Raw genomic sequence first — 15470 nt, forward strand, 5'->3', positions numbered from 1 at the left:
AGAGGAAGAGGCAGGTAGAAGGCTTTAAGGCTCCTCTTGTTGTTTGTTTTGTTATTTTTTGTGGGGTTTTTGCTTGTTTGTTTTTGTGTTTTTAGTTTTTTGGTTGTGTTTTTTTCCCCATAGATGTTGAAATAGAATATCCAGGAATGAGGCCTTCGAGAATAAACAACATCTTTCTCCAACAACATATTGGCTAGAAAAGGGCTTTAAAAATCTTTTTGCTGCTGGGCTGTTTTGTTCTGGGTTTTCTCCCTGCTTTATCATCTTGCATCTGTTGTCTGTTTTTCTATTTGATAAAAGCTTACTTACTTTAATTAAAAGTTATTGATGGGATGCAACTAATATTCTATCTATTGGGACTCAAGCAGAAATTAATCATGCAATAAAGTATGTCTTGCTTGAGAATCTGTCTAGAATGAACTCTTCTGATTTCAGAAATACATCATTACAAAATTTACTGACAAATCTTCATCACCTATCCTAAAATTTCACCTTCAAGTTCCAAAGTTTTATCTGCAAACTTTGGCATATTTGAATATGTTGAATGAATAGATCTATTTTACTAAATACACTAGATATTATTTGAAAAGAACCTCAGAAATTGCAAGTGATGGTAACATTTTTATGTTTTGGTCACTACTGGCAGGAGTGGTGTTAAAATAAAGCCTGACCATAATAAATGCTCATGGACAGATTTTTCTAGTTTTAAGGGTTCAAAGAGTTTGGGTTTTTGTTATTTCTGAATACAAGGCCCTCAGTATTGTACACTCAGATATAAACTTCTGCAGTTCTTTTTTCCTCATTGTTACTGTTGATTTGCAGGAGTTTTCACACAGAAAGGAATAAATATGGAGCATGAAGAAATGTCAAGGATTTCCTTCAATTTGCGTACGGTGGGAACACTATCAGTCTGCCAAACTTTCAACACTGATATTCAAAAGTATTTCTGAATGCTTCTCATTACTTTCACATTATGCAGTGAACTGTCCTACTGAAATGGGTTCTTATGCAATAAAAAACAGTTGACTAAGGATTATTAAATATAGAAAAATGACTTTTTGTCTGCACAAGAAGAAAAACTTTTCTTAGAGCAGACCTATTCATAATCTGTTGGAAAGAGTATTAGCAATATACAAAAGTACCACAACAAAATAAAAATGTATATTCTTTCTGCCTTGTGGAAGCACCATTGATGTCTCCATATCACATCTTCGAAAACCAGCGCAAGAAAACAACTCACCTAGGTTATTTGCCCATTTTCTTTAAAGAATGTCCTGTTTAATCTACTTTTTATTTAGTATAGCTGTGTTTTTTATTTTCTTTTGTTGTTGTTGTGGATTTTTTTTCAGAGAATGAATTTCGGCATCATCTGGTAAATCAGGCAAGGCATCTTGAGTTGAGAGACAAATTTGGTCCTTTGGAATCTGCACATATATTCACCTGGAAACACTCAAAGGTGGGATAATTTATATACAAAAATTAATCTGACTCAAAATATGTATCTCTGTATTAGAATTAGAACACTGCAGTTTCATGTATAGCATCTTGTGCACTATGACTATTTTTCTCACATAACACTTGCTCTTTTAAGAACACAGGTCTTTGACAGTCAGATATAGTAATATTGAACAATTAAAAAAGATATAAATCTTTGTAAATACCTAGAAATTTAAGTGTTGTAAGTTTCATACACTACACTTTGTTACCATTACATACTGTCAAGAACACAACTATCTTTGACTCTATATGACTCTGGGAGTAGGGAATGTCTTTTATAATGCACTGCTTAAATTTAATCTGTGGGGGACAGTTTATTTGTGATTTTTTTAAATGCTTTTTGAGGTTTTTTTAGCTATATATCAATTGGGTGGAATTAAAACTTAGCTATATTCATAAAAAACCTCAAGGTGTCAAAACATTGTTTTCCTTTTTTAATATTGACACTTTCTTTAAAAAAAAAATATATATTTTGCCCATAGTAGACCAGGAAATAGTTACAAGACATTGAACTACATAAGAAATAAAAATCCAGGAATAAAAAAGCCTCCAGAAATTAGGATCACATACCAGCTTTTGTTGAGATGCATTTCAGTGCAGTAGTAGTATATAGTAGTATATAATTTTTCTCTAAATTTTAAAAGCTAGCAGTTGCCCCTAAATTTCACAAAGCTGTGACTCTGCCCTCTAAAGCCTTGGTAAAGCAGACTAATAGAAATACTTGGCACACTTTGGTTACCTAAGGGAATAATAGAACTATTTGCTGTAGTCATTTGGCAAAAGGACATAAACATATGGCTTTGGTTTATATTCAGCACTGCCAGTTGTGCAAAGTTGCATGGATGAAGTATACAACAGCAGTGACAACTCAGAAATCAGAAGTGAGAATCCAAATAAATCATCCTCATTACAAAGCTATTCAAAGGTTTACTTTGTGGCTGCGTATTTTCAAGTAGTGATTTCAATATGAAAAATATTTACCTCTCAAAAATACATATACCATTTAACCACACTATAAAATCCCAAATTGTTGATAATTTCTCTGTGCTATAAACTTCCTTTAAAGTTTGCATTCAATAGACGTACTTATTTGTTTTTATTTCTGAGAAACTAATACATCTGAACAAATAATTTCCATGTTATTCAGCTTTCTCCTAGAGAAATCAGAAATAACATTGTGTAAACTAAAAAAAAAAGTTTAAAAAATAAAAATGAGATGGTGATTAAATCACAAAACAAGGCATATTTTCAGTCACAGTTTTTAAGAACATCTATTTTCTAAATATTTTTTCTCTTTCCTGGACATCAGTATATTTTTAAAAATAAAGAAGAAGAACATGAAACTTTAACCATAGTGCTAGCAATGTTGAATAAAATTTTGTCTTTGGATTTTGGATATTTTTACTGTCAGCAATCAGAATATAAAAGCTTTACCTTGAAGTTGTTGTGTGTATACTTTGCATTTCCTTCTCACACTGTCAGTGTGCCATTAACACTTGATATTAAAAAGAAGGTGTGGTAGAGTGACAGAAAGGCGCAGTCAGTGAACATAGACACACCAGCAGCCAAACAGTTCTCTGTCCTTCTGGACAGACTATAGGAAGCCTTCCTGCTTTCAGATTTATTTTTAAAAGTCTTTTTTGTTATGACATTATTATCCTTTTGTGTCTTAGATTCTTAAATGAGTTGTTGAAATGAAGCACTAAAATATGAATACCAAAAGCACTGAAAAGGTTGCTCTGAGTGTATTATTTATTGCAGGCAATGGTACACACAGTGTCACGTCACCTTGGGGCACAGTGCAACACAGATGTGTTTGTAGTGCTTAGCACTGTCTGGCTTCAACTTTGAAGTCTGTGGCTTGTGTTTGAAACTTGAGGATAGATTTGTGTGCTTTCAAAATCAAGTTGCTTTTTTTTGTTGTTTGTTTTGTTTGTTTGTTTTTCCTGGTTAAATTCATTCGTCTAGTGTTAGATGTAGCTATTGCTGCAATGCAGACTGAAGTAGTTTATAAATTAAAAATAATAGCGAAAAGCTATTATTTTCAGAACTCTCAAAACCAGTTAAGGTTTGTCCTAGAGGAGTTTTTTGCCAAGTTTTGTTTTGAAAATCAGACACAACTTTTACTTGGAGAAACACAATAAAATGTCAACTTTTGTCCTTCTTAACTCTAGATAATATGATGATTTTTTTCCTCTAGTTAGTTATGCAAAATAAAACACTGACACTCACAGAGTGTGAAACCCACTCAGGGAAAATCATATTTGTACAAAGCTTACAATAGAAATAAGAAAGTGTGTAGCTCTTACATTAGCTCTTTCCAGGTGGTGCATTAACATTTTTACCTATGTCAGCAGCACTGGCTTTCCCAATTTCTAGTTTATTTCACAGTAATGTGCTGTGAAACTATCTTACTAAGACAATAATATCCATTTAGTTTCTGAAATTCAGAATTAAAATGTGCAAGTAAACGGAAATAGTTATTATTATTTTTATTGTTATTATTATCATTTATTTCACATGTCCTATTTTCAGCTGTTAGTCATATTCTTGGATCCCATTATATCAGTATATGCACATGTGCACAGATAGGCTTCAGGCACATAAAAAAGCAAACTCAGAGCCAAATCATGAGTCTTTCACTCAGGGAAGTATTTCCAGGTGCCGCTCTCAAAGCCACTCACTGCAGTGTGATGGTGCAAACAGAAGCAGTAACATTTACTTTCCGTAGCCAGGAACTCTGAAATAGTTTGCTCAAAAAATATGATTACTGCTGTTCCAATGGTAAGTTCATCTGGAGAAACATAAATACAGCGAGGCAGGCACATAACAAGTTACTCCAGTTTCAGCCAAGCAGAATTTTTAGTATCATCGGTGACTCCAGTCAGCCTTCTGACACCTAGTCATTGATTTACCCATGAGTCTCAAACAATATTTGAAGGAAAGGTGGAGGGAGGATCCTACTGAAATTCCTGAATTCAGAGAGACAGCATTCACAAACTTAGTGTGATTTGTTGGAAGATGCTTTTAGAAAACAATTCGTCAGCAGCATCCTCTAAATTTCCGCATTACAGAAATTCGTCGTCAGTGAAGCAGTTCTAAGGCAGCCTTCTATTTCTTAGCTTGATAGCCTAACAATTTGGGATTGCAGAGCTGCTACCCCTGTGCCACTGTATTTCAGACTGTATATTGTGTAGTAGTTTCTTTTGAGTCCGTTCAGTTAGTTTTAAATAATTTTGAAAAGAAAATGTTTAGGTAGGTTTCAAATCAAATCGGAGAATCTAGATGTAAGACACTAAGTTAAAGTTGAATTGATTCCATCATTCACTTGCTCTTTTTGGAAAGTTTGCCTTCAAAATATACAGGATTGCAATTCCTAATAAAATTTTGCTGGCAAACCTTTAGATATTATACGAATGGTTCTGATGGCTAAAAATAGTAGTAAGATATCTTGTGAGGATTTTCTGCAGACATAACTGTTCTATTCTTCCCTAATGACTTCTCTTAAGAAAACATATGTACTGGAGGGCCTCTGGGGAGGGCTGACTCATCACCAGCTTTGAGAGCATGAAGCACCTTCTAAAATCTACTCATTCTTTACAGTATGTAGCAGTAATAAGATATGTCTCCCAAATTGACACCTTGATAAAAATTACTTTTAAAAACAATGGAATTTCTCACTTAGAGTTTAATTCTTTTGTTGTTCCATGGATGATTTAAAAGTTTCAATACTTCTTGCTGACCATCTCTGGCTGTAATCTCATGTAACCCCATCACTATGTAGGCAAAAATCAGAAGTAATAAACTTTGTTTACTTTTTTCAGTATCAGGCAAGCTCTGAAAGAGCTATCAAAATCCAAAGGTATTACATCTGATGTAATGTAATGTTGAGCAATAGAGGTCTTTTTGCTGACACACTTAAAATATTTCGCAGTTCTATTCAGTTATTTTTTGTATGATTTTTAAGTTAATGTATGAGATTTTTTTAAGTTAAAGTGGTTTTTAAGCAACAGAGGCATGATTATAATTTTAATATTTTGTATGCATCAGGCTAAATAGGCCTATAAACTTTAGGTTTGAGTTGATTAAAAGTGTCTCGTTATTACACTGAAAGAAAATCAATAGAAAAATCACCTGCTTTGATTTTATTGTTGGTTTTCACTCCTTGTGCAGTTTTTAAATATTCATCACAATGCAACGTGCTATACAGACCAAAGTAACTGCTGTTCAGTAGAAGCAGTGGACACTTTGTTTCATAATTAAAAGAGCAGCACTGTGATTGGTGTGGTATTATGAAATGATGACAAAGGAGTACCAGTGGTTTTAATAGTTTTAGCTTACAGGAGCTGTTGTTAATTTTGTCTGTAGAGTTGCAGGTGAAATAATGCACAGTGGATAAATAGTCTATATTGGTTTAACTGAACATAATATATAGTGTGTTCTGGAGTTGTTTGTCTCAATAGACTATAGTAATCAAAAGTAATGAACCTATTATGTGCAGGACCTTGGAGAGCATAGAATGGCAGTAAAAGTGTGGCACATAAAAGGTTTATTAAAGGAAATTAAAGTCCATCATTGCCACACCTGCTCCCCTATTATAAGTCTATGGCAGGTCAGTGCCTTCAATCACAACTCGGCATCAGAGAACAGAGCCACGTTTCCCATTACCATTGCAGTCACACTGCAAAAACGCATTCTCCAGGTTTTAAGGGTAGTAAGAAGTGAAGGCTGCCATCAGCGTCACTACGTGAACACAAGCCACTTATGTTCCCTCCCTGCTAATAATCAACATCAGATGTAAATTTAAACAGAGAAAAGATATAATTATCTGTCTTTGAGATGCATTTTGATCAATTTATACTTTCCTTTCAGAGATCACTAATCTGTGTTCTAGAATTAGACTTCTTCAAGTACATGAATACCCATTTCAAATGCTTGTGTTTTCTCCCACAAATAGGTATTTTGATTCCAGTAGCTGTGCACAATGTGTAACCATATATAACAACAAACAGAAAACACCTAGAAAATTAGAAAAATGCTATTTTCTTCCCTAGAAAGGCTGACTTTACTCTATTTCTTTCTTTCTCAGAAAATTTTTGTCATATTCTGCAATGTTCTTTGAGATAAGACCTTCAAAACATCTCAGTTATCTGAGTCATATAAAGTTATAAATAAAGCATCCTCAATTATTCAAACTCTATACATGGAAAAAAGGCATAAAGAGAGCTTTGTGCATCTTCCCTCTGTGGGACAAATCAGTGCTGCCAATAGTCAGAAATAGAAAGTGAAATAATAAGCAGGATCTTCTGTTGACATCAGGTTTTATCTTAAGAACTTTTGCAGGGAAATAGGCATAGGGAACTTCTAGTATCCACAGAATGCATCTACCAATTGCCCAGCACAACTATACACATCAGATGCTTGTGTTGACATTTCTTCTTACATGTTGATCTGCAGAAGTACATGGGAGTTCCTACAGTGTGCTTGATCATCACCGTTTTAAAAACAGAGAAACCACAATTCAAAGCAAAGCTAGATAGTGAGATACTGCTATAGACTGAGGAAGATTTACAGAGTTCCTGATACTTTGCCTAGGCAAAAATTCCTCATGACAGTCTTCATTATATTAAAATTGTTATTTTTAGAAAGAAGTGGTGTTTGCCTTCCTGAATATGGTTAAAATTTACACTGTTGTACAATCTACTGTCGCTGAAGCTCTCCACATCAGAACATGAAATCTTAATCTTTTTGAATTTCAAGGGTTTGCAATAAAATCCATTAATTGAAACCTTGCCCTTACAATTACATGTCTTGGCCAGATCCAAGATCAGAAGGGGCATATTTCCAGTACTAGTTTATATGTAGTCAAGAGTGTCATGAGAACAGCTGATCTTGCAAAGTCTCTCTTATTTCAGTTAGAAATCTTATGATAACAGCTGACGTTGTTGAGGGCTGGATTTTTTCTTTATTGTTTTGTTTGTTTCGTTGGTCTTTTTAAAAATTTGTGTAAAATACAAACACAGACACCTAATTCTTGCAGAAACTCACAACAATATGTAACTGTCTGCCTGATTGAAACTTCAGCAAGGAGTAGTTGATTAAGTGCTGAAGTTTTTCAAAGCTGTAAATGTGCAATTGCACACATTCAAGCAAGTGTGTTTCACATTCTAAGGGCAAAGTTGTCAGAGATGAAGGTTCCAGCACAACTGTTAAGCAATGCTTCAGTTACAACAGTAGTACAATATGCCTGTAGGCACTGGGGCTTTCTGAGACCTTATCTTCCAGGTGGTGCATGCTGAAAGCAGCATTCAAAGAACATGGCTGCTTCTAACCTTATACCTTCAGCTGACACCTGTAGACATTGTCATTAAACCTTACAGAGTCACTTATAACCATCTCTTTATTAAATGAATCTGTATCATTAAAGGTATCTCCTAGGTATTTGCTAGATATTCACAGATGGCTCTTTATGTCTTTGACAAGATTAATAAGGCATGATTATTCTCCTTTCTATTACTGTCTAGCCTTTGGAAATGTAAAAAAAAAAACAGAAAAACAAAAATAAACAAACATTGGCATTGGAGACATCTTTTTCTCAATGGCAAAAGAGATGAATTAAAGACTTTGTGTTAATATTACAGATGGATGCAGATGGGGAAAATAAAAAGCTGCGCACACGCTCGAAAGGAACCAAGGGTGAGTTAGCAAGCACGTTCCGTGACCCCGTGCCCAGCACACCATGAAATATGACAGTTCCTGTGCACCGTCCCTAATGTGCAGTAAGAGAGTGTGTAGCTTCCTTAGGGCTGCTTTTTTAATCAAGGCAGGACACAGACTGCTGGCATTAGGAGGCATGATATTGTTAGCTATAGTTTAAAGAAAAACAGCAAAAAAAACCAAAAACAAAACACACAAATGTTATTTTCTTTGAACTATTTCTCAAAGAAAATAAAGGTTATGCTATTTATTATGCAAACAAAGAGCTAGACAATATTGAATAGATGTTTTCAAAATAATGCAGAAAACTTTGTCTCAGCCAACTGAATTTTTTTCTGTCTATTGCCATTAATTATCTGCAAGTTAGCTGCACAAATCGTCCAGAAGTGTATTTACTTTAATCAAAAGTGCAGGTGTATACAGCAGAGAAAAACCCTGTGCTTTTTTTAAATGCAGTGCTCATGTTTCATTTTGCAAAGTTATGACATAGTTATATATCCCAGCCCTTCCTCTTTTTGCAAAGAACAGATGGAAATGCAGTACTGAGAGATAAACAGGCCCTTAATGATCTCAACATCTGGAAAACATGATTGACTAGCAATACAGTCCTTCCAGGAAAATAACTTTTTATTTTAATTCATAACACTTTTTGTGACTCTTGATAATGAGTGAAAAGTGGAGATACTTAAAAATAAATGTTAAAGTTTTGTCTGCTCTGTGCGAATTTTTGCTTATGTCTAGTTTCAGAGGTAAAAAGCACCTGTCCTTCACTCTGATTTTAATATGAAACATACACTCTCAGGATTGTGCAAAACCGACTAGTTTGATTTATTGTCACAAGTCAGTAGTTCTGGATTCTTACTATTGTGCCTTCAGCTTCAAGTCATGGTCAGAATGAAAAGTTAAAGTGTGGCTTGACTTCATCCTCTAGATTCAAAGTGCTTGACTTCACTTAGGAAAAGCCAGAAGAAGGGGGTGGGAATGCCACAAACTGCCAGCAGACAAGGAGATAAATACAGACAAGCCTTTCTAAAAAACATAAGCATTGTTATATATATAATCTTTGATGCATCCCTTATTAATGTTCTCTGAAATTAATATAAAATTCATATATACGTCAAACATACCAGGACAGAGAAATTGACCAAAGTAATTAAATAGAGAAGTTATTCACACCTCAGCATTAGAGAATATCTCCTGTGTCAGTAAGGACTGTGAGTTAGGACAGTTTGATGGTCTTAGCAGGCTCCAAGTGCATTTAATAGGGGATTCACACTCTCTTCATTCAAAAAGCTAATAATTTTTAAAATTTCCTCTATATTTTTCATAGGCATGCACACACATATATAGCAATTCATAGATCAGAAACATTTTCCCAGAAATGGAAACAATAAAAGTTGCCTGCAAAGTGCAAGTAATCTTTAGAACCACCTGTTGTTGGCTTTGTCAATATGCTGTATATCCATCTGTGGGCAGGTATTGGTAAATATCAGCCTTCGTCATTCCTAAATTAAATTAAAATTAATTACATTGACTTACAATTAATAAAAAGCAGAGATCTGTCATTCTGTTTTCAACAAAAATGTGTGCCTCCTCTTTTATTTTTCTTATTATTACTCTTACTTTTTCTTAATGTTCCAGAGAATGTCATGCTCCAGATTTTATGTATGCTAAAATAACTATGAGAATGACATTTTAACTTAGCATTTGCTATTAGTAGCTATAATTCTGTAGTTAGCATGAAATAATCACCTGTGTTTTGATAGCCTCTCTTGTCATCACATATAGGCAGGTGCAAGGTTGCAGAAAGCTCAAGTCTCGAAGTGTAAACTAACTCATTCTTTCCTGCTTTTATTAACAGTTCAAGTGGACTCTATAGCTCAAGAGCTCAGGTAAGAACTCATGTTGTTTGATCTCTCAGTTTTATTTTCTTCTAATATTGATAAAATCACACCAATGGTATCGCTGTAAAATAAAGAATCCAGCAAATGATGCATTATGTAGAGATTTAGCATAGATCTGACAAAGAGTGCTCAATGAACTTTCATTTTCAAATATACTAAAACCAAAAGCAATATATTAACATTAATTATGCAAACATAATTAAAAGTAATACAAAGTGGGCAGTGTTCTAGTATACTGTCTTTATCTTCAGCCTGTGTCAGGTAACACAACAAAAAAATATAGTTTCTTATCAGTCTTCAGTCTTCTTTTTTTCCTGTAATAGGTATTATTGTATTTTAGCATCTGAATTCTAAAATTTTAAAATATTCTAAAATATTAACCTGTAGATGGCTTTTATAAAACTGATATTTTCTGTATGCTACTGTGAATTCTAAATGCATTCATGGTTCCTTCTTCTTTAAGTACTTGCAACACATTAAGTTCTGAAAGGATATTTTAGATCATAAATAATCTAGTAAAAGTTTAACATTGCTATTTCAATCTTACTAATGGAAAACTCCTAATAACTGGCCCAAGAGCTTAGAACAAACACTGGAAAGATGGGTATATTATTCAGTAAAAAATCCTAAAAATACCCCCAAAAAACTAGCATACCATCAAATTCAAGTTTTTCCTAGGACAATTTCACTTTTTGTGGTCCCCAAAGAAAATACATACAAGTAGCTACAAATTTCTTGAATTGTTAAGGACAATTACAATGGACTACAGGTGCAATATAAATAGTGAAAACATTTTTCAAAAAAGTTTTAGAATTTTTTCCTAAATGAAATTATATTGCCTACACCTACTTTTCATCACATGATACTGAGATGCTTTCTTAACCACAACAGACATTTGAATTATGTGTTTGTGGGTTCATCCATCTAGGGAACAGAAAGATCATAATGAGATTGATATGATCAATCGAAATGCCACTCTCTCTTAAGTTAGGACATGAAATGCTTACAGGAAGGTATTTGCAGTGAAGACATGCAAGGTTTAAGGTTTAGTTTTATAATGAAACTGAGAAAATTACAAGCTTCTTATAGGTATTCCATGAACAGAAGTGGAGGCTAAGTTTTTGGATAAATTATTCATGGTGAGTCACTCATTCAGCTCTACTGTGAACCTCATTTTTCTGTATGGCTTCAGTTTCCTGAGATTTAGTGCTTCTCCTTTTTCCTCTGTGCATCCTAATTTATGCACCAGAAGGATGCATTAATCCGAAGAGGCAGTCATCCAAAAATGAGGATGGTCCATGTGTTCCTAAGAGAAAAATGTTTGAAAAATAGAGGATGTGCACGTTTCTGTAACATCAGGGAAGCTGTAAGTTATGCATTATCAATTACTATAGCTTTTCCCAAGCAATTTTGCTTTTCCCTGTGAAATACATGCTATCTCTGCAACTACTGTGCAACAGATGACTCCCTCTGTCAGAGGTGTGAACTATCTCCATAAAGAAACATACTTTGGTTTAAACCAGTGAAGTAAACAGCCAATAAAGCCATTAGCTTGGTATTTGTAACTTCTGCCACACCAGATTCCATGTTTGGTATCTCTGCAGTCAAGTGGCTTTACTGGTGTACATGTCAGGGGATCAATTTTATGATCCATTTCTTTATGAAAAACTAGAGGAAGAGAGGCAGAGGCTGTCTTTTGGAAATGTAGCCTATAAACTGCATTCCTATTACTTCTACCCATATTCTTGTGGAAAAACTATTGAACATTCCTCAAGAATTAAAGACTGAAATAGTCTGTTGTGTTCCCTGGACACAGATATTGGAACCACTGTCTTTTCTGACCAAGGTTCTAAACACTGTGTTGGCTGAGAAATTTAAATCCATGCTTAATTAATTTCCCCTTTTCCCCTGGCTTATCCTATCTGACAAAGCACTTTTGCACTCCTTATTGAGTTTCTGTTGCAAAGTGCCTTGGGATACTTTTACATGAAAGGCACTACATAAGCTTACATGCTCATATTGTATTATTATTAGTTTCGTAACATTGATTGGTTCTAGAGCATTTATTAGCCTTTTCTTATTCTGCAAGTTGTGTTTCACAAAAGTAAAGAATGAAATAACTGAAAAGCCAAACAAAGAGTTGCAGTCACCAATTAGATTCAATAATGCATGAAAATGTCTCTCATCTAAATTTCAGGGATTGCATTCTTGCTTAATGGAATGCAATGCCACAAATCGATTGATTTCAAAAAAAAGCCAAAACCACCTTTCTGTGTATAAAGTATCTTTGCAGAGAAACATCGTTGTGAGGACCAGGTTGGGTTTCAATTTTATTATTTTTTTTTCTGTTTAGTAAAATAACAAAAAAGTCTCTTGCACTGCACCGAATTTTCAGAGGACAGTACTTTTCTTCCATATACTGACCATTTATACACAACTCCTATTTAAGTTTCCATATACTGACCACCTATACACAACTCCTATTTAAGTGTCAAACTTGCATTAATTTAATGTAATTATATGTCTTAAGGAATCCCAGATTTCAATATCATATACATAATTTTTATGCATTGATGTTACTAATACTGCTGTCTTATTAGTTCTGATTTATAAGACTTTTTTTTTCCTTACTATATCGACTGTATATGCTGTAGTTTTGCAGCATAATAAGCTAAACTTAATTAGCCCTTCAAAACAGAATGGTTCCTCCTTCCAATCTTAGTATTTTACTCATGAACAGCATGGTTTAATTTTCATTTAGGAATACAGTGCTGTGGTGATTTAACAGGTAGTTAAACTGCCTGCAGAAATTACAAAGTGTGGTGGAAGTGAGTGTTGAAGCCAGATCTCTGTCCCATATCTTCAAGTTTGAATCTGACTCCTTTTAAGCATAGCATCTCTGTTCCATCCATTTCCTGCAAGAAGCAGAAAGAAGATGTCTTCTCTTAGATTATTTAGTCATGGACCACTGAAAGGACCAGGACCTTCATCTGTGTTCAGGATTAGAATGAAAACCAAAGGGAAGTGAGGAATATTAGTGTGATGTATTCTCATTACTGTGTTCTATTTAACAGATGGGATACAGTACTATGAACCATCTGTAGGTTATGGAGTGGCATCTGGGTCAGACCAAGGAAGAGCAAATTGGATTGATCCAAGCATTGGATTACACTAGCACAGATCAGTTTGGTTTAGTCAATGTCTGAATAGAAAGGGTACTTTTCTGGATTAAATATAGGTGAAACTAAGTCTTTCTGGCTTCTGTCACTAATAATCAAGGAAGATTCCACAAGGCATGGTGGTTCAAGTAATGTATGACAATCCTGCTCTTTGGTGGGAAAAGATACCCTTCCCCTTAATGTCTGTGGTGTTGGATCATTTAATCAAAAGGCCCATTTCTTCTAAAGTATGGAAAGTTACTTTTTTATCTGGAACTCTTGTTACAGATGTGAGACATTTTAGATATTCAGATAAATTCAACTGTTTGGTGTGAATGTATAGAGGCATGAGTATCTTGAGTGTTTTAATAGAGAGAAGTAATAGAGCAGAGATATCCGGATGTCTCTTGATGGAAGGAGTAACTGGACACTGCACCCTTTGCTGCTGTCTCTTGATTAGGAGGGTGAGAAAACATGCAAAACAAACATGCAATCAATGATACTGAAATATTTCAGAAACTTTATGTTACTAAAATGTATTTCTTAAGTTTATCCAAAATGTTTAAGAAGTATACAATATAAATAGCAGTATTGACAGCATACTAAAAAACGTTTTATTGACTAAGCTAGTCATTCTACAATCCTGCATATTTTGCTGGTTCCCTCTAAGTACTGGTAGATGATATTTAGCCACTTCTACCTGAAGTCTAGTTACAGACAGTGAAGGAATAGCAGTACAGTTTGATAGCCAGGAGATAATCTGGGCACTGAGTACAAGTTCGTAACACCAGAGAAAAGGACTAAGCATGCCTAGCTGCATTTAAAAAGGAATGATTCATTGGTAACTCCTTTTGTAAGCTTCAGAAAAAAAAACCAACCAAAACCAACAAAAAAACCCCCATAATTTTTGAAGATGTATTTGTATGAAAAGAAAGCAGTAGTTTGGCAGATGACCTGAAAAAGTGGCGAAAGCAGAACTTAGATGGTGGAAGAATTGGGCACAGGATACAAACTCAGACAAAAATGCTCAAATATGTTCCTCAGTAAGAACTGAGACTATGATTGATTTGTGTGGCTATCACCTTCACAGTACTTTTAGCCCATAGCACTGCTTAACACTGAGATAGAGACTGAGAAAGCTGCTTGTTCCTAGCCTGCATCTGGAAAAAAAAATTAGTTTTGTCCTTTGGGCTTGGCTTCTGTTTCCATGGGAGTTGGTTGTAGACTCAAGATTTTCTGGAAACTGCTGAGAAAAAGCACATTTGTCATAATGCTAAATAAATACATTTGGAAGAGAACTGAGGTAGATTCTTGCATTTTTTGGTGACTCTTATGTCTCCCACTGGCAGAGTGTGGGACCCTCACAGTCCTTAATGTGCTCTGCTGAAGAAAGTTGGGCCTCTGGGTCCAAATGGGCTTAGTAGTAAATCCTAGATGAAGAGGGTCCACAGTAATATCTACTACCAGGATATTTATCCTGATTTTGTGCAGACCTGTCTGAGCTTGAAAAAAAGGCTTGTTTTTTGCAACTGAATGTTGGGTGTTGACAACATACTTTTCCAGCTCTACTTCCCAGTGTTTCCTATGATGGTAACTGGCTGGGACAGAGCTGAGCCAAACTGTCATTCAAATATCTCTCTGTGATAATATCTAGATTACACATTTCACCTGAAACAAAGATCTGTGTCATGCTGTTTCTTCTATGGTGGGGCTTTTCCAACCAGAACAATTCTGTGTGATTCTGTACCTATTCCCAAGGTCTGATTATAGAATGAGGAACTAAGAATATCTACTGCTTGCTCTCTAACTCAGAAAAGCAACTTTGTCCCTGCCCTATCTATTGTAGAAATTGAAATGGTCATGGGGCTTTGAAAATATTAACCTTGGCCTCTTACTCCATGATTTCTGGTATAATCAAGGCTGGCTGTCATACTGTCATCAATCTTAATTTTTTATATTCTCAATAAGTCTTGTTCATTTCTTAATCTTTTCTGAGAACATTGTTAGGTTCTTAAGGAATTTAGGCTATCATACTAGTCACTACTTTCCTTAAAGAATTTGTGGAAATCTATGTTTTATGCTGAGGAAAAACTTATCTTGTAATTGATGTTTGATAGAAAACATTGAACAGTCAAGCATAAACAAACACTGAACAATCAGTGCATGATGCAGTTTACTGAGAGGCAAAGGTAAG

At 34.7% G+C, this 15470-nt stretch overlaps 1 protein-coding gene across 1 annotated transcript in view; it reads left to right on the plus strand.

The window, feature by feature from the left end:
- The window catches only part of ST18 (suppression of tumorigenicity 18, zinc finger), a 168495-nt gene that overhangs the window by 91470 nt on the left and 61555 nt on the right, over positions 1-15470 (plus strand). Inside the window, exons 3-5 of the mRNA XM_010006810.1 lie at positions 1350-1456; positions 8139-8193; positions 10076-10106. Coding sequence (XP_010005112.1) covers positions 1350-1456; positions 8139-8193; positions 10076-10106 — 193 coding nt within the window. The remainder of the gene's footprint in view (positions 1-1349; positions 1457-8138; positions 8194-10075; positions 10107-15470) is intronic.

Source organism: Chaetura pelagica, unplaced genomic scaffold (genome assembly GCF_000747805.2).
Source record: "Chaetura pelagica isolate M959 unplaced genomic scaffold, ChaPel_1.0 scaffold109, whole genome shotgun sequence".
NCBI classification, from domain to species: domain Eukaryota; kingdom Metazoa; phylum Chordata; class Aves; order Apodiformes; family Apodidae; genus Chaetura; species Chaetura pelagica.